The 19906-nt window shown below is 47.1% G+C and overlaps 1 protein-coding gene across 1 annotated transcript in view; it reads right to left on the bottom strand.

Moving 5' to 3' along the window:
• JAG1 (jagged canonical Notch ligand 1) overlaps positions 1 to 19906 on the bottom strand; it is a 67830-nt gene that overhangs the window by 31940 nt on the left and 15984 nt on the right. Inside the window, exons 3-5 of the mRNA XM_081906042.1 lie at positions 17837 to 17888; positions 6111 to 6365; positions 4837 to 4897 (exon numbers count right to left, since the gene is read on the bottom strand). Coding sequence (XP_081762168.1) covers positions 4837 to 4897; positions 6111 to 6365; positions 17837 to 17888 — 368 coding nt within the window. The remainder of the gene's footprint in view (positions 1 to 4836; positions 4898 to 6110; positions 6366 to 17836; positions 17889 to 19906) is intronic.

The raw sequence follows: 19906 nt of genomic DNA, 5'->3' as shown, positions 1-19906 counted from the left end.
ACTCTGCCCAGCAAATCCTTGTCATGGGAAAAGCGATAGGGATCTTTCCAAGGGCTAATTGCTTGCAGCGACTTTTAACTCTCCATCAAAAAACCTCAGACAGCAAGCCACTCCCCTAATTAATTTTAGAGAACAAGGGAGAGAGAGGGAGAGAGAGCAAGCAGTTCAAAGCCTCTGGATATATTCAATAAAAGAGAAATATTAAAATATATCTTTTGGAAGCCCAATTGGCAGAGTCGTCTCTGTGGGCAAGATAGAGCAAAGGGGAATGACCCCCCCCCCCGACCTTTTTGATATGGAAGTCACAAAGAATACAAAAATTATAGATTCTTTTCTCAGCCTGAACTCTGCAAGCTTTAAACAGAAGTGTGGACAAGCAGAGAGTCAGTAGCCTTCGCAGTACACCCTGCTCAGAGATGGAGGAGCAATCATTTCTTTACAGCAGGCATGTTCAAAGTCTGGCCCAGGGGGCCAAATCCTAAAAACAGCTCAACAACTTTGGGATAAAATCCTAAAATAAGCTCAAAAACTTCAATCAATCAACAACTTTGGGGCAAAATCCTTTAAAAAAGCTAAACAACTTTGGCCGGCCCTCACTTCATCAAATCTGGCCCTCTTTGAAAAAAGTTTGGACACCACCGCTTTAGAGGGTCTCCAAACGCCCGCCCACCCCCGAAATTCTACTTTTAAATGCTAGGCACAGCCCATCTTGATAGATCTGTTCCAAAGAAGCAAACGCCAGCCAATTTAAGAAAGAAAGCAAAAAAACAAAGCAGTGCTAATTTTAGCCCGAAGCATTTATTAAGTCTTTCTGCGTTAACAACATAACACAATCGCATTCTCATAGCCTGGCTCACATACAGGGCTTTTATTTTTATTTTTTTAAAAAAATCAGACCGTCTTCTTCTGCCGCGAGTGGCTTCCAAAACGAAATTTGGGGCAGGGGTGGGGAGGGAGTCAGACTCTTCTATGCGTTCTTCTTTCAGATCTAGCCGGTTTTGAAAATTCTTGTTTTTAAACGATCACATTTGCAACATTAAAGAGACCGTGACTCATTCCCTGACTCCCCCCCCCCCCCCAAACTTAATGGAAAAAGAGTTATAATCTTGTTTCCCTCCGAGTCCAAGAATATAATTGAGGCTGGGGTATCAGGAAGGACAGCAACATCGCTGGAGAACTTTGCAAAGGAAGTGTGGGAAAATTGCACCTTAAGTAAATAAGGGCGCTAGAGCATGTCTGGGCAGAGAGTGGGAGGTGAGAGACAGAGGAAGGCTTGAACTCTGGAAACAAAGCCTGTTGTTCTGGCTAGCGAGGAATGTGGGCAAACCCCATAAGGCACTTTCAGATGGATGACAGAAGCACAAATCTCTGGGAGCGCTGGCTCCAGCTTAGGCAGCAAGCTGGTCTCCGGCCCAGACAAAAATGGGGGCGAACAAAACACTGCAGCCCAACCGAAACACACAACACACACATACACACACAAGCCTCTCTTCTGTTATCAGGGCTGGTCAGATTTTTACATCGCCCTTATCTAGGAGTGATTCATGTATGTTCTCAAGGGTTGGAAAGAAGCGGGCCTTACCAGGTTTGCAGGGCGGAGGAGCAAAGCAAACCCCCCATTTTGGAACGGCACGCCATAAGGGTTCAAGCGGATCTCAGCTCCTTTGGCGTGCTCGAGTTGCGCACACAACATGCGTGCCCCAAACTTGCTCCATTTCAAAGCACGTAACCTGAGCTCTGTCGCCTGAGGTGCCATTTGGATTTGGGCAGAGAGCCACAAGCGCAGCAGGGATATGCCAGGGGAGCGGCTGAAACGGGACAGAGCTGTCCAAGTGTGGCACAAGATGGGGAGGCCACCTCCAAAAGTCTCCTATGCTACAAGGAAACATCAACAAACCAGCTTTCTGCCAGCCCCACGACCAGCGTAAGAAAATTGCCTGATCTCCCCAGCTGGGAGAGGGAAATCAAAAATCTGTATGCATTGCCACCAGTGTTTGAACCCATGCGAAGACTGTAATTTTGGTGACAGGGCATGGGGCTATAGAAATCTGGTTTCAGGTGAGGCACACTCACAAAAGTGAATGCTACCGGGATGGGCTGGAGACCATGGGGGAAAGGCTTTTTCCATGAAAAACACACACATACACACTGAGGTCCAGCGCCGAGGGCCTTCTGGGGGATCCCTCGCTGGAAGAAGCCAAGTTACAGGGAACCAGGCAGAGGGCCTTCTCGGTAGTGGCACCCGCCCTGTGGAACGCCCTCCCACCAGATGTCAAAGAGAAAAAGAACTACCAAACTTTTAGAAGACATCTGAAGGCAGCCCTGTTTAGGGACGCTTTTAATGTTTAATAGGTTATTGTATTTTAGTGTTTTGTTGGAAGCCACCCAGAGTGGCTGGGGAAGCCCAGCCAGATGGGTGGGGTATAAATAATAAATTATTATTATTATTACCTAAGAACATTAGTCCCCTTTGGACTGCAGACAACCAACCAACACCATATTCGAACATATACACAAGTCAGAGCATTGTTCCAGTTAGCTCATAGAATTGTAGGCGGGCAAAAGGTCATGTAAGTCCAACCCCTGTGATGCAGCCAATTCGGGGTGGGCTTGGGTCACCGTCTACCCTGAATGACAGCAGTTCTCCAGAACTTTAGACACAGAATCCACTCCGAGCAATACCTGGAGAAGCTGGGAAATGAACTCAAGACCAAGGAGATGCTGTGACGCTGGCACAACCACAACCCTAGGGATGGGGACACAGGTGCTGCGGCACATGACTGCCGCAACGATGTCTCTCCAAGACCCCCTCTGCTATATGCGAATATTGCGTCTCGTCTGAGCTGTTGCTCGAAACGTTTGAACCATCACATCCAGCCACGGGGAGTGGCAGCATCACAGGGGAAGCACCCCCTTGCCCATGCAGGCAAGTGCTCAGACACTGGCAAAGGGAGGTGTGCCACCCCAAATACTGCACAGACTCATGAGCATTTCTTCCAGGCAGAATCACAGCCTGCAGCAGCATGTACAACCAAGGCACATAACACAGGGGCTTTCAACCAGTGTGCCGTGGCACCCTAGGGTGCCGCGAATGATGGTAAGGGGTGCCGCGGGCATACTGGCCTCTGTCCTTTTCTTCCCTCCCTCCTCTGATGCCCTCTCGTGTCTCTGCATGGCTGTTTGTTGCAGGAGCCCTGGCTACAAGCATCCCAGGTGAATGATGCCTCTGGGGCTGGCCGGGGGGGTGGGGTGCTTCCCTGGCCCCTGTGGGGCAGTGTGAGGAGGCAACGCTCTTTGGGGCAGCAGCTGTCCAAAGGACTCCCAAGGAGAGGGGAGAGGAGGCTGAGGGAACACTCCACAAGGGAGGGTGTTCAAAAAAGGGTAAGGCGCTGCCGGCTCTGCAGGCAAGGGGTGACATAACTCGGCTCCTGAACCCCACAGGGGTGCCGCAGAAAGAATGTACAGTGGAACCACTGGTTAAGTACTTAATTCGTTCCGGAGGTCTGTTCTTAACTTGAAGCACCACTTTAGCTAATGGGGCCTCCCGCTGATGCCGGAGCACGATTTCTGTTCTCATCCTAAAGCAAATTTCTTAACCTGAGGTACTATTTCTGGGTTAGCGGAGTCTGTAACCTGAAGCATCTGTAACCCGAGGTACCACTGTATTTACTCCTAGGGCTGGACAACTCCCTCCTTCCCACACCCACTGTCCCTAAACCTTCCCTATTTAAGGCTTTGTATTTCATCGCACGACAACAGGGTGGATTCACCACTCTGGGTCTGCGGAACTCAGCGTCGCAGGACGTAGCAGAGGAAGCAGACGCCGGAACTGGGCTCAAAGGACTGGAGAAGCTCGGCCTGGTTGGGTGACAGCCCACGTTTCTGTGTCCAGTTCTGTGTCCAGCAAAGTGGGGAAACCAACCCCTGAGAATTAAATTCTACCCTGTGGGATCTGTGACACCATAGCAGGCTGCATGAGCTAAGAAGGTTGATGCTTATGCAAGAGACAGATAATTACGCTGGCCTTAAAAAAATAAAAACAAAGCAGTGGCCTTATACAAACAAGGATTACATAACCCCAACATCATCCAGAAACCCTACCTGGATACGAAAGCGAAAACCGATTATTAGAAATACATGCAGATGAGATTCTTGGCTTTCTAGCTGGATCCCTTATACTGTCTGGCTATATCCAAGCTCCACCTCTCTCTCCCTCCCTTTCTCCTTGTCTGCTGGCCAAAAGAGAAGAGACTTCAACTTCAAAAGACTACGGCAAAGGACTCTGCCTTCATCGGTATCTACAGACAGGATTCCATCCAAGCTATTAACCTCTCATCACTCCCAAGTCTGGCTCCCAAGACCAGAGGAACCAAGAGGCTGCATTAATCCTATTCTAAAGAATGCTCAACTTTTGCCTATTGATGGGGGACAAAGTTGAGGGAATGGGGAGGGAGGGATGAAAGCAAGTCATGTAATTAAACACACTGTAGAGGAAAATGCCTCGATCAGCAGATTTTGCACACGGGGGGTGGGGGGGTGGGAGAGTTTGTGAAGAATTTCGGCCGCAGCTCATTGCGAAACATCCACAAATGCATTTGGCCTCTCGCCTCCATGCCCAACACGGAGAGATGCTGGGCATTTCGAGCGAGGGAAACGTTTCACCTCACTGACGCCGGGAATGGAGAACACGCAATTAAACATTTCATAATGCAGCGGTAAGAAGGGGTAGCGTTTCTTCCTCCCTCCCTCCCTCCCTCCCTTCCCCCGGCTAGACAGCCCCCTGTTTAATTTGAAAAGTTACGATTGCTTAGCCAAAGGAAGATTTGTTTGGTTTACCTGCACTCTCCGGGAATTTTGCAAGAACCGTGTTTGGGGCTGCAACCCTGACGACAGATGGCTGTGGAGAGAAGAAGGGGGGATTAGAAGGGTGGGTTTGGGGTCCCCCTCCCCCGAACAGCACAAGAGACCTTTTGCCTGGACTCTCGCCCCTCGTGGGAACGTTTTAATCTCCCGCTAGTACTGTAATCCTACCAAATCCAAGGTTTAAACAGGTCCCTTGGATCAAGTCTACTGGAAGAGAAACTGGGTAGGTAATGTCTCATGACAGCAACTCCATCATCCCTGGAGCAGAAATTTAAGTCCCGTTTTCAAAAGCCTCCCGTGATGTGCGAAAAACTCTCTTTCCAACATATACATTATAAGTCTCCACGTTTCCTCAGGAAGAGAGTCCATTCCCTTTCAAAAGAGCCAAAATGTTCTACCGCAGATCCACCCCTACCTTCTCCTCATTGCAAACCGATTTGCATTTGAAAGTGAAAAGGCACAGCCCCACAGCTGAGTGTTATTTAGGCTCATAACCTAAAAAGAACCTTTCCCTTGAGCAAGCACCTTTCTTTGAAGCTTCACTATCAGAAAAGAAGAAACCTTGCTTCTTCACACTATGAAACGTATCTGATTTACTGTCATGTAGCTGCCTTATACCAGGGGTGGGAAATTTGTGGCCCTAGGGATACTGTTAGGACTATAGGTCCCATCAGCCCCTGTTGCATGGCCAGGGATGATGGGAGTTCTACTGCTGGGCCTCCATTCTTACCTGTATCTTGTTTCCAATTTTGACTGGCAGCAGGTAGATGACTACTAAGCTACATGGACCAATTGCCGGACTCAGTAGAAGACGGATTCCTCTAGTACAACTCTGAATACTTCCATCTCGGTCTCCACCATTCAAAAACCTCTGTTACATTGAGCCACGAAATCAGTTTTTCTCCAACCTGGGGTCTCCAGCTGTTTTTGGACTACAACTCCCATCATCCCAGACCGCTGGTTTCTGCCAGCTAGGAATGATGGGAGCTGTAGTGCAACAAAAGCCAGAGACCCAAGTTTGAGAAACACTGCACTAAATTGAGGTTGCAAGACCCATTATCATGCATCGTTAAACGAGGCCTAAGAACCCTCCAACTTTGCTTGGGATGGTGCGGGACTCTCGGTTAAATAGCTGACCTGTTTGCCCTCAGCTTGCCTGGAATTAAGGGGAACAAAAATTATCTTTGGTGCTCCCTGACTTCTAGCGCCATACAATACCCAGGGAACATAACACGGGCATCACAAACCTTTGTCACAGTCCAGACCCATCCAGCCTTCCAAGCACGTTTTGTTGCCGTTCTGATCGCAGGTGTAGTGCCCAAAAAAGTCATCTCTCGGCCGGCAAAACTTGTTGCAGCCAAAGCCGTAGTAGTGCTCGTCGCAAGTGACCCGGATCTGGTATTCGAAGTGAGCCACACCTGCGTTCTGCTTCAATATCTGCCACTGGCGGCTCGGGTTGATCATCCCAGAGTGAGATGCCTTTTCGATGATGCTGTCGGCGTCTTAAGGGAGGAAGAAAACAGAAATCAGAAGGGAAAGAGCAGCCTGCAGGTCTCTGTTGCGGCACTCCTTTTCATATGAATGGACCCACCCCCCAAAGGAAGAAGAATCAGCGAGATTAAGCCAGGATACACAGAAATATCCCCACCAAAGTGCAGCACAGCTGAGCGAAGAAGCCTGGAGAGATGACTTTCCTTCAAAGCTCAGGGCTGATACACACACTTGTCCCTTCATGGATGCCAGTACAGTCGTACCTTGGATCCCAAACCCCTTGGTACTTAAGACGTTTTGGCTCCTGAACGCTGCAAACCTGGAAGTGAGTGCCCTGGTTTGCGAATGTTCTTTGGAACCCGAATGTCCCCGAGTTTCCTGCAGCCAATCCGAAGCCACGCTTTGGTTTCCAAATGTTTTGGAAGTCGAATGGACTTCTGGAACGGATTCCGTTTGACTTCCAAGGTACGACTGTACATGGTTTTCTTCTACACAAAATAGGGATCCACAACCCTGTGCAACAAGCACACACATTGCATGGTTTCTGCACACGGCAGCAACTGAAACTGTTGCCGGCTGCTGAGTGTTTATGCAGATGGGCAAGCACTAAGCGTTGCCTCATTTACCCAACATCGCCAAAACCACTACGAGGACTATTTGCACAAGATTAATCTGACTGTGGGATAGCACTTATTAATATTTAAACTCCACATTATCATCTGTCTTGAAGATTTAGGCACCGCTATCAAAGTAAGATGCAGGCCCTGCCTGAAGGCATAACAATCTAATGAGTGGAGGATATTAAACGTTTCATCTTTTTAAACATACTTCCTTTTTTCCCCCTTTTACTAGCTATGCCAATTCCCATTATGCGCACGCAGACTGAAGCCGTAAGCACATAGGAAGCTGCCCTTATCTTCTTTTTCTTTGGCGATTGCTTGTAGCTGAGTAAGATTGTCTTCCATGAACACAGTTTTAACAGTGAGTCCATAAGTGACTGTGGAGGCCAATTCTGGATCCACATGTTCTTCCACAGTGGGGACATAGGCTTCGGGGCGGGAGTTGATCATGGTGTGGATTTGCCAAGCATGCCTTCCTCTTAGGACATTTCTCCCTTTCGTCCTGAGTTCGAGAGTCTTCAAAGCCCATGACACCTTTGGTAAAGGCTGTTCTCCAATTGGAGCACTTGCAGGCCAGTGTTTCCCAGTTGTCAGTGTTTATACTACATTTTGTTAGATTTGCCTTGAGAGTCTTTAAATCTCTTTTGTTGACCACCAGCATTATGCTTTCCATTCTTGAGTTCGGAATAGAGTACAGTGGTACCTTGGATTACATATGCTTCAGGTTACATACGCTTCAGTTTACAGACTCCACTAACCCAGAAATAGTACCTCGGGTTAAGAACTTCGCTTCGGGATGAGAACAGAAATCATGCTCCGGCGGCACAGCAGCAGCAGGAGGCCCCATTAGCTAAAGTGGTGCTTCATGTTAAGAACAGTTTCAGAACAGACCTCCAGAACGAATTAAGTACTTAACCTGAGGTACCACTGTAGTTGCTTTGGAAGACGATAATCAGGCATCCGACCATGACCAGTCCAACAAAGTTGATGTTGAATAATCATTGCTTCAACACTGGTGATCATTGCTTCTTCCAGTACACTGGCATTAGTTCACCTGTCTTCCCAACTGATGTGTAAAATTTTTTGGAGACACCACTGATGGTATCTTTCGAAGAGCTGGAGATGGCACTTATAAGTGGTCCATATTTCACAAGTCTATTTAGCCCTGAACTGTATCCACAGAGGATGGTTGTGGCTCTCTCATATGGAGTGAGCGATATATTGTCCAAAACCAGTTTGAAGTCCATATCATGATATTGGTTTCATAACTTTTGACCTGGCAATATATTGCGTGTGCCATACAAAAATATCAACGTGGGGAAAAAACGTGAAGTCAGCTACTCAATGCCTCTACATAACTCCACCCTTATTTCAGACATCACAATATATTGTTGTATCGCGGTGTTTGGCTGGTGATTTATCGCGATGTCAAAAACCAGATATTGCCCAGCCCTACTCTAAGATGCCAAGAAATGCTCGCTTTAAAACCTCTAAGCCAGAGCACCGGTGCAAAGCCCAAGAGAAAAATGGCTTCTTCACAACCAGAGGAAAGCAAAAGGCAGGAGAGGTTGTACTCTGCAACAACAAGAATGTAAAACTCTCTGCTTGCAAATGCCCTGAACTTTGTTCTGATTATTCACCCATCTGCAAGATATCGTTTCACATCTGACTTATAAACGCCCTCAGGCCAACTACAGTAGAAGTGTTGCAAAACCCTATTTGCTCTGGGCAAGATTCATGCTAGAGATTTCCTGCCAGGCAGGTATAAGCTGGAAACACTTTCCCTTCTGAGCCAAGCGGTGACATTGGCACTCCACCTTCAGAAGTTCACCTGGTTTTCAGGTTTTCTCTGCCCCCACCCACTGCGAAAGCAAGCCGTCGTGTTAAATTACCCCCTCCTTTTTAGTCGTAGTAGCCAGGGCTAAAAATTCTTTTTATTGCACTGGACAAGGAAGCAAAGATTCCCCTGGAATCTCCTTCAAAGACACTCTGGTTCTAGGACAGCCTCCCAAACTTTTCAAGAAAACCCAAAACAGCGACGCAACAGACCAGCAAAAACACTAATATTTCACACGTGCCTGGGACCTGGTACGTATCTGTGGTATTTCGCTTGCTAGCCCGGCCTCGAGACTTCAATGATCTGACAGCACCTTACAACCTGCTGGACTGCAGACAGAAAATCTATCATAAAACAGCCAAGAGCTGCCTCTGTAGACTAAGGGAGGGAGAAGGGAAAGATATGAGGGCGAAAGCATCCATGCTAGCTGGCAACATTGCTTAGGTATAAGTAAGGTGGCAGCAGGGCAGTATCCAAAATATTAAACAAAATGAGGAATGCCCATGAAGTCAAGTTTCCCCCTGACTCAGAAGGACTAGGGCTGTTGTTCTTGTTTACTGAGTTTTCTACTCCATAAGACTGTGGTGGCTTTCCAGTGTCCCAAAGCCAGGATCTTTCCCAGCTTGACAAGCTGAGAACCTTTCAATAGGACGAGGTTTCAGCAGCAGGACCTGAACCCAGGGCCTTTTAAATGTAAGCCACCACTGAAACAAGCTCTGTTTTGAGAAGCAGGGCAGTGGGGGAGCGTGGGTTGTCAGCACCCGGGGCAAGGCAAGTAATTTGCGCCCCCTAACCCGTGGATTTGCACCCCCTAACCCTAACCCCCAGATGTTGCGCCCGGTGTGGCCAGCCCCCCCCTGCACCCCCCACGCTACGCCACTGGGGGAGAGCAGAGCCTTGAAGTGTCTCTATTTTCCAGGGGTAGCCCCATATTTACAGAAGCCATCCCAGTTTCCGATATCTCCCGCTTTTCCTTAAAGGTAAAGGTAAAGGGACCCCTGAGCATTAGGTCCAGTCGTGGCCGACTCTGGGGCTGTGGTGCTCATCTCGCTTTATTGGCTGAGGGAGCCGGCGTACAGCTTCCAGGTCATGTGGCCAGCATGACTAAGCCACTTCTGGTGAACCAGAGCAGCGCACGGAAACGCTGTTTACCTTCCCGCCGGAGTGGTACCTATTTATCGACTTGCACTTTGACGTGCTTTCGAACTGCTAGGTTGGCAGGAGCAGGGACCGAGCAATGGGAGCTCACCCCGTCATGGGGATTCAAACCGCGGACCTTCTGATCTGCAAGTCTTAGGCTCTGTGGTTTAACCCACAGCGCCACCCGTGTCACTCCCACTTTTCCTTAGGACGTCCCCATTTTCATCGGAGAAATGTTGAAGGGTATGGGAGAGAAAAAGGTGAATAGACGCTATACATCCGCTTTTCAAAGAAAGATCGTTCGGGATAGAACACTCTTTTACTTAAGGTACTTCTATGCCAGCCTTCAAAATAAATTCCATCGGTTTACAACAACAACGATATATGAAATCATTTGTCTTGCTTGCCTTCCAGGTTCCAGGGAAAGGATCTGTATGCTGGTGCAAATCACCATGCAAGGCATAAATGGTCTCCCGCCCCACTCTCAAATTAGCGCCAGTTACAGACTATTTGCAAACCCAGCATGAAATAAGTACTATGCATTTGCAGCCAGCACCAGGCCTTGTTTTCCAGCTCCTGCTGTCAACCAAAGGCCACTGCTGACTCTTTTGGGGTAGGGCCAGAGAGCCCCCATGTTCCTGCATTCAATCCTTGCCATCTCCTGGCAGCACTGGGAGAATCCCTTGTCTGAACCGGAGAGATGCTTCCAGCCAGTGCTGACAATACTAAGCTAGGCAGAACCAGTGGCCTGACTCAGCATACTCATTAGCAAAGGTAAAAAGGTAAAGGACGATTAAGCCCAGTCAAAGGCGACTATGGGGTTGCAGCGCTCATCTCGCTTTCAGGCTAAGGGAGCTGGCGTTTGTCCACAGACAACTTTCCGGGTCATGTGGCCAGCATGATTAAACTGCTTCTGGTACAATGGGACACCGTGATGGAAACCAGAGTGCACCAAAGTGCCATTTACCTTCCTATTGATCTACTTGCACAGGCGTGCTTTCGAACTGCTAGGATGGCAGGAGCTGGGACAGAGCAACCGGAGCTCACTCCATCGTGGGGATTCGAACTGCCGACCTTCTGATTGGCAAGCCCAAGAGGCTCAGTGGTTTAGACCACAGCGCCACCCACGTCCACACTCATATGGACCAGTTCACACCGATGCTTCTTCGCACACTTCTCTGCCCAGGGAAAGCTAAGTGGGATCATGCGGCGTCACAGAGAAAAGTGACTCCTGGGATGTGGCATTACTGGCCAGTTATTAGCAACCACACAGGGGGAAGCAGCAACAACCACCACCACCAAGGACACTCTCGTAAGCAGCTTTGGTAGGATTTTCCACATATTCCTCGCTCCCTCTCCCCGCTTGGCAGCGTGCACGAAACCAAAAGGAAATTAGTTCAGAGTTGTACAAACCTGCCATTACCGGGCCGCAAGGATGGAAGGTTAAGGACTGGCAATCCCATGGCGGCAGACAGTGCAAAGAGTCAAGCCAGCCAGCCTGGAGAGAAAGCGATCCTTACAGTTCTCATTGTTCCGCACACAGGAATCATATGATTTGAATCAAAGGGGTAAAAAAGGAGGAACTGCAGCAATTAGGAACTGAATGAAGGGGGCGGGGAAGGATTTACATTCCCAGGAATACGCTTTTGGCTTCCCTTTGCAAACCCTGCATAGCCTGTGCAAGAATCACAGAAACCACAGTAAGGCTTTTGTCCATGTGATGCAGTTTCAGCTCCAGTGCGCTGGAAGACTGGGTGTTAACAGGGAGCAAGCTCATGCAACTCAGTGCAGTGTGGTACACTGGTTAGAGCTGAGAGACCAGGGTTCAAAATCCCTATTCAGCCAGGAAACTCACTAGGTGGCCTTAGAGCAGGCATAGTCCATCGGCCTAAAACCTATTGCACAGGGTTGCAGGGAAGGTAAATGGGGGAGAAAAACGACGTGCGCCACTTTGATCTCCTTGGAGGGAAGGTGGATATAAATAAATCCCATATATGAATGAACAAACTAGGTGAGTCGTGTCAGGCTTTTAGGAGGAGCTACTGGCGAACTGGCGGGGGTGAAGGGAGGGAGCCCGAATAAGATAACGCAGTTAATGTGACCGGCTGCAACTGTGGAGGAGGTGAAATACAGGAAGCCAATTTAGATAATACACAGAGTCACAATCATTGGTCCAACGTAGCCTGATATCGCCTCCCCTGGAAGGCAGCAGCTCTTTCAGGCCTCAGAGAGCAGCCTTCTCCAACCTGGCTATCCAAGGTCCTTCAAAATATCCCTGTGGATGCTACAGATTAAACCACAGCTCCCTTCCAGCGCTGAAAAAACTGCCGCATCGCCACTATGTGATTTCTGTTCTCATCCTGAAACAAAGTTCTTAACCTGAGGTACTATTTCTGGGTTTGCGGAGTCTGTAACCCGAAGCATCTGTAACCTGAAGCGTCTGTAACCCGAGGTACCACTGTAGTCTCTCAGTTGTGAAATGGGTACCGTATTTTTTGCTCTATAAGACGCACCCGACCAGAAGACGCACCTAGTTTTTAGAGGAGGAAAACAAGAAACAAGAAAGCAACGCAAAGCCTCTTGAGCAAAGAGGGAGGAGAGCTCCCACTGCACTCAAGAGGCTTTGTGCGGCTATCCAGGAAGCCAGAAGAGCAAGAGGGATGGATGCACATCGATCCCTCTTGCTCTTCTGGCTTCCAGGATAGCTGTGCAGCCTGCATTTGCTCCATAAGCCGCACACACATTTCCCCTTACTTTTTAGGAGGCGAAAAGTGTGTCTTGTAGAGCAAAAAATACAGTACTTTGTAACCTGTTCTAAAGACCCGTGCATATCATCATTCCTACAGCAGCGCTGCGACTTCACATCTTCAATGCTGAAACCTAGCCCTGAGTAGAATAGGCACTTTAGTTGGGTCTCATCAGGAACTGGCTTTCAGAAATGCGTCTGCCATTTCCCCTTTATGACCCTCACAACAGGTTTCAGATACGCGGGTCTGCACACACCTCCGTCTAACATGCTGCCGAAGTTCAATACGGCACTGAACTGTATCCAACCACACAACTCAAGATGGAGAACAAACGTACCGACTCCTGAAAGTCCTGCTCTTACAGAGGACAAACCAATGCATTGCACTAAAAACCTACGAATCTTCAGGATATAGTGCCTTGACGTCAATTTATGGAGAAATCCTGACCAAACATTTGTTCCTACGCTACAGAATCAGAAGGCAGAACAAGAGAGCTTGGAGTTATTTCTTCAGACGAGTCCCATCTTCAGAATGGCTTCTCAGACATAGCAGCAACAAGTAAAACACTGGAGGAAGCTCTCTTTGGCATAGTCCATCAATGACCACTGCCCTGGTCAGCTAAGAACAGCTGCCAAGGGCCAGAGGAGGTGGCAGTGATGATGATGGCAAAAGATAGCATTAGGAAAGGCAAGACTTCAACCAAACTTTGCGAGCACATCCAGCAGTTTCTGCTTGAAGACGAAGGCCAGAAAGCATCTGAAGAAAGCCCTCCCAAGCTCTCATCCATTAGTGGTTATTTATTATTGCCTCACTTCAGCCCCCAAACCGATAAACACACATATTTGTGTACCGTTCTTAACAGGGTGGTCCACCCTAAGTCCAGTTACGTTCTCTTTTTTCTTTATAGTTTAGCTTTTCAGATCGTAGAAATTTACAATCAATTATCCAACAACCAACATAAAAAGAGAATTTTAAAGAACTTCCCTCCTCTCCTTTGTGGATCCTTATATTAATCTTTTCCTCTTGTATCTTTTCTATTAATCCAAATCTTTTAAATCTCCATTATACCCCAAATTCAACATTGAACTACAAGTCTTATTCCAATCCTACTAATGATTTTAATTGTTTACAATGCTTTTTAAGGGAAATTATGCATTTCCCCCATTCCTTATTAAAATTTTGGTCATCCCAGTTTCTGATTCTTCTGGTTGTTTTTGCCAATTCAGGATAGTCCATCAACTTATTCTGCCATTCTTCTCTGATAGGGACTCTTGTCTTCTTTCCATCTCTGGGCCACTGACATCTGAGCAGCGGTGGTCCAGTTACGTTCTCAAAGGACAAGGATGGCACAGCTGAAAACCACAGCAATGGCACACAGAGATGCATTCTCGTTGGCTAACCTGGCAATAACAGATATTTCTGGGCTTTTTGAGATTCCCCAGGCGTTGAATAAGAGGGCATCTTTGCTGTTGCTGAGCTGTTGACTCCATGCCTGCGTAAGGACTTCCCGGAAGTAACTGGCCGGATGCTGCTGTAAACAGGATGCAAGACTAGACAGACAGGCTACATGGAGAGTCTGCAGCTCTTCGGATATTACTGGACTCCAGTTCTGAACAGCCCCAGGCAACATGGCCAATGGTTGTCCCAAAACATCTGGTAGGGCCACAGGACCCCCATCCTCAAGACACACCCTTAACTATTTCCAGCTGTTCCTATGGATTTGGTTTAGGAGACTGGTGTTCACCATCTCACCTGGAATAGCTCAGTCAGTAGAGCATGAGGCTCTTAATCACAGGGCCATGGGTTCAAGCCTCAAGTTGGGGAAAAGATTCCTACATTGCAGGGGGTTGAACTAAATAACTCTTCCTACAGCCCTACAGTTCTGCGATTCTTTAACTAGCCAAGTTTGAGGTTTGCAATTAAAAAAAAAAAGGGTTATCCAAGTTAATCACTTTCAGCATGGGGCAACACATGCATTGCAAATCAGAGCACACCAGGCATCTGTAAAATACTCTAGAAATTGAGCAAAAAGCAGGAAAATTGTTCTCTATTCACCAGCAAGTTCTGGTAAATGTTTGCCAGTAGTAAATAAGAGACAAAACAAAAAGAGAGAGGAGGCGTTCTTCATTGTAAGGGATCTCTAGTCTGATCCCCTTAAAATATACAATGCTCAATCTATTGCAAGTTTAAATTGCAAACATATGCAGGGCCACATCTGAACTGGGTCAAACATTTCTGGTTCAGAAAATGCATTTTGACATTTTGGTTGGAGGACATCTTTTGCCTCCAGAATGTTAAGACGAAAGAAAGGGCTCATTGTGAAGCTTTGGAAATTTCGGTTTCATGAAATAAAGATGAGATCTATTCAAAGGAGAGATAGTAAAGGCTCTGAATGAAAAGAACTGGGATCCTCCGGCAAACAACAGCGTCTTTCAAACGCAGGCATTTCCTCACAGGGGTCAATGCAGAAACACCTGTAAAAGATTTCTCCTGTTTTCCATTTGAGGTTAACATAAGCATGTATATCTGTGTGCCATCAATCATCTAATGTCACCAGTGTCCATTGTAAGATGCACTTGATTCTGGAACCAAAGTGTTTGGGTGACTCTTTTTGCAGTACCATAACAACGTCTTTTGTTTTCTTTTTATCTTTATGGCGATACCTTAATAAGCTGCTTCTAACAAAACCCATTTGGACAGGCGCTGCTAAGACAGCTTTCCCTGGAAGATAATTTTGCACAATGATTTGGGGAAGAGAATGACCAAGATTGCATGGATAGGAGAGAAGAGTTTTACAATGAGCACATCATTTGAGTTTTCTTCCCTATAAAATGATCCACATCTGTGATATATGAATAGTAGCAACACCAGATTTACAGGACTCTCTTAAGGTCAAGCACAATTACTCTAAGCACTTCATATATGTTAGGAAAACTATTCTGTGCAATGGAAGTACGTATTTTGGCCATGTCACTTGGCCTGCCTGTATCCTAGCCGTGCAGCCATTTTTGTATGCAAAGCCTGAAAAAGTTGGAATACTTTTAGCCTCCACAGGGGAAACCCAAGTAGAATGTTCCGCCCAACTCGGTGCAAACAGTCACGACAGACAATACTGTCAAATATTCATGGTTTAAGAAGGGCAGCAGCAAGACTGAGAAAACCGTCAACTTCTGAGCACAAGCCAGGATGCCAATAGCAAGCAGCCTTTTAAGACACCAGGCAGTTGCAGTGTCAGCAGCAAGAGATAAGGCTGGGGCCTATCTGGAGAAGGTACCGCAAGCTCTCATTTACCTCTGAAAAGAAAGGGCAGCTACAGATGCAACCAATACAGTGGTACCTCGGAAGTCGAACAGAATGCGTTCTGGAAGTCTGTCCGACTTCCAAAATGTTCAGAAACCAAGGCGTGGCTTCCGATTGGTTGCAGGAAGCTCCTGCAGCCAATCAGAAGTCAAGTTGGACGTTCAGTTTCCAAAGAATGTTCGCAAACCGGAACACTCACTTCTGGGTTTGTGGCGTTCGGGGGCCAAAACATTCAACTCACAAGGCGTTTGGGATCCAAAGCATCTCTATGGGAAAAGGGATCTCATCAAACGCCCATTAAGCAGCACGTTTCGATGGCAGTTTAGCCAAACTCATCTCAACACAGTGCCATTCCCACTGTCCATTTTTTCCTGCTATGTGGGAATCACGCAATGTCCGTGATTGTGGTATGCTTTGGGAGCCGCCAAAAGGTCATCTGTAAATTGGAGCTCGCACAACAAAACTGCATGAAGGGGCTGTAGGATGTTTGTGGAGCACATGGGTCGCAAACAAAGGGTGTTCAGATGGGGTGAATGCGAGTGCGAATCCAGCAAGATCTGGGGGGCACTAGTTTGGATGCCCCTTGAGTCATGGAAAGGGGATATGAAGCAAATTTTAAAGATGAAAAGGATTCTGCAGAATGGTTTCTTTGAAGCGGCATTTTTATAAAGCACACTTGTTTGTTAGAAATTCAGAATCGACAGCACCTACGAGTCCACTGCAAAACCTGTTTATTTTCACACAATTTTGCAGCCTTACGAGAAATGGCAGGGCCGACTGCTCGTAATCTCATGCACAGAAATGACTGAAGTAGCGCCATTGTTGCTGATGTCAAACTGAGATGCTGTTGGAAGACTACCCTGGCCTCTCTGGAGGCTGAATAGCATTGCTTTCAGTCACCAAAGAACTTCCACTTGCATGGAGATCTGTGGATTTCAGCTTGACTCGCAGCACACTTGTGATTTTCTGGGGGCATTCCCCACCATCATCCTAATACTGGAAATGAACCAACCGACCAATGGTCTACTGGTGGATTCTAACAAAGCATGGAGATTGCTTCTCCAAACAGATGGGTCTTTCCAGGTTAGAGACTCAGGCAGCTGCCATTTTACTGGGCAACCCACGCTGTGTGCAGACCATCTCAAGTGAAGCTCACCCTGGAATTAGGGGAATTTAAGCTTGTCTTCTAGGGACACGGGTGGCGCTGTGGTCTAAACCACAAAGCCTAGGGCTTGCCAATCAGAAGGTCGACAGTTCGAATCCCCGCGACGGGGTGAGCGCCCGTTGCTCGGTCCCTGCTCCTGCCAACCTAGCAGTTTGAAAGCACATCAAAGTGCAAGTAGATAAATAGGTACCGCTCTGGTGGGAAGGTAAACGGTGTTTCCGTGCGCTGCTCTGGTTCGCCAGAAGCGGCTTAGTCATGCTGGCCACATGACCTGGAAGCTGTACGCTGGCTCCCTCGGCCAATAAAGTGAGATGAGCGCCACAACCCCAGAGTCAGCCACGACTGGGCCTAATGGTCAGGAGTCCCTTTACCTTAAGCTTGTCTCCTGCAGGGAATTTCAGGCTGAAACAGACAAGCTCCACACCAGCCTCCAACCTGGAACTGCCTAGAGGTTTTGAACTACAAAACACCAGGAGGGTCCCAGGTTTGAGGGGGCTGGTTCGTACCCTTCCATTTGTCCCTTCCCATAAAGGATCAGTGCATACCTCTTCCGACCCAGAATCTCTGCAAAGATCCAGCCCCTTCCTCTATTTAAGCTGTCCTTGCTGCTTGCTCTTAGACAGCTTGGTGGCGAAAGGAGGAGACACACAAAAAAGGCCATGTGCATACTTACTAACACTGTCGTTACTGTAATCCCAGGCTTCAACGAGCAACGTGTAGGATCTCTGTAAAGAGAGCAAAAGACACCATGTTAGTATTTAAAAATAGAAATAGAAATAGAAATCATGGTAATGAGGCTCACTGTCTTTTTATTAGAGCGTGCTTTGGAGAAACGACTCTGCACGCATCTTCCTGGCAATCATGTGCTCCTCTAAACATAAATAGGCAATAGATTACAGCCGAGACAAATGTGATCCTCTTGCAGCTGCTTAAACTACCTTATCCAGTCTGACTAAGCTACCTTATCCAGACTGACTCGAGCAATTTAAGGTGAAAGGTCTCTTTATCTTTGTCATCGCTAATGCATCTCACATTCTTAACTAGGAAGGGCTGCATCCACCGTTTGAGGCCTTGCACAGCTGAGATGTCGCCGCGGTTTCTTAAGCACGCTGTAAAGGAAGGAAAGTGGCCCCCAAAGGAGGAGGAGGATTTATTTTTTTAAAAAAAATGGGGGGGGGGTTAAAACCTTCTTTTTTTTTTCTTTTTTTTTTTTGCAAGATCCCAACATTTCCCCATTCTGCATGCCCAAATCCAGGTTGCTAAGGATAGTAACTGTCAAGGTTCAGAACCATAATCTCTAGGGACTCTGCTTTTCAGCACCTCTTTGAACGCTTTGTCTGTGGCAAAGCCATTGCTGCTCCCACAAGTATCAGGTAACTAAAGGAAAGGACGGGTGAATCTAGGGGGGGGGGGAGGAGGAGGGAGAGAACTGAATAAAGCAGTCTTAAAAAGAAAAAGGAAAGGGGTGGGGGACTTCACAACCTATTTGGAGTAAGAGGGAAGAAATAAAAAGGCTAACTGCAACCTGCACACTTGGGATGTACACAAGCCAAACTTATTCAGACAAGGAGGATGCTAACGAAACCAAAGCACCTTTTATCCCTAGCCTTGAGCAGAGAAAGAGAAAGAAATCTTCAAGAGTTAATCACACTTTCTTCATGTGTCCCTCCTCCTTCCATCCCACAAGTTCAGAAAACTTCATTTAAAAGTGTGGCATGGGGAGGGGCAGGCAAGGAGGAAGGACAAACAGACACCAACCCACGACAATTCAGGGAGAGGGAAGTTTTCTACGAAGCCTACCGTCAAATGCTACAAGTCTTAAGTGATGTATTTTACAAGACGGCAAGCTACAACATGCTGTAAAACGTTGGTGAGAGTTGTGGGACATGCAGGTGTACGATGCCAAGGCAGATCCTGGTTCATCTTTCTGCAAATTAAAATGACACATCTGGAGTGGTCATCTGTGTTTTAAATGGTCTTTTTAAAAAGAAAAAAGAAAGAAAAGGAGAGAGAGAGAGAGAGAAATACCAAGAGTCCTGTAGTCATGCAAAGATTGAAATTGTTGTGGTTGGAAAATCTGAAGTTTTTACAATGACCACGAGGGATAGAAATTTAGACACACACACACAATGAACAAGCTTGGTTTCTCAGCCGGACAATTCCACAAGCCTACACATTGGGAGCGTGCCAAAATATTCTGGTGACCAGGTGTCAGTGTTCAGTCACCTTAGCTTCGTGGGACGTGGGCGAAGGGAAATTACTCTTAAGACTCTAACTCAGGCAGCAGAAAAGAAAGTTGTGACTCATAAGCTTAAAGTTTGCCTTCTGACTAATGACATTGTTAGCACTGGCTATCAATCCATTTGCAAGGGTGGCAAGAAGGGAATTAGGTTTTTTTTTTTTTTTGCAGAGACAAACAGCTTCCCTGAAAGAAAAGTAAACAACTGCAAGGTGTAAGGCATAACGCTGACTTTAAAAAAGAGAAAGAGAGAGAGAGAGCGAAAAGAATTCAAAAGCAAATTCATTTCTCACGGCTTAGCTCAGCATGCAGCCTCTGAATTGGGGGGAGGGGGGGGGGAGTCTAGCTTGCTTTTTAAATAGACAGTGTTGGATTGCAGCCTAAATATGTTTCATATTGAAAGCAGACGAGGATTCCATTTCGTTCACTGATAACTGTGGGAAAATGCTTGGAAAAGTAAGCAAAAGTTGGGCAAGTAGAGACATGTGCCCCATCTTGCAGTGA

Source organism: Podarcis melisellensis (assembly GCF_964234715.1).
Source record: "Podarcis melisellensis genome assembly, chromosome: 3".
In the NCBI taxonomy this organism is placed as follows: domain Eukaryota; kingdom Metazoa; phylum Chordata; class Lepidosauria; order Squamata; family Lacertidae; genus Podarcis; species Podarcis melisellensis.
The sequence above is the reverse complement of the archived record's forward strand: the minus strand, read 5'-3'. Positions and strand labels throughout refer to the sequence as shown.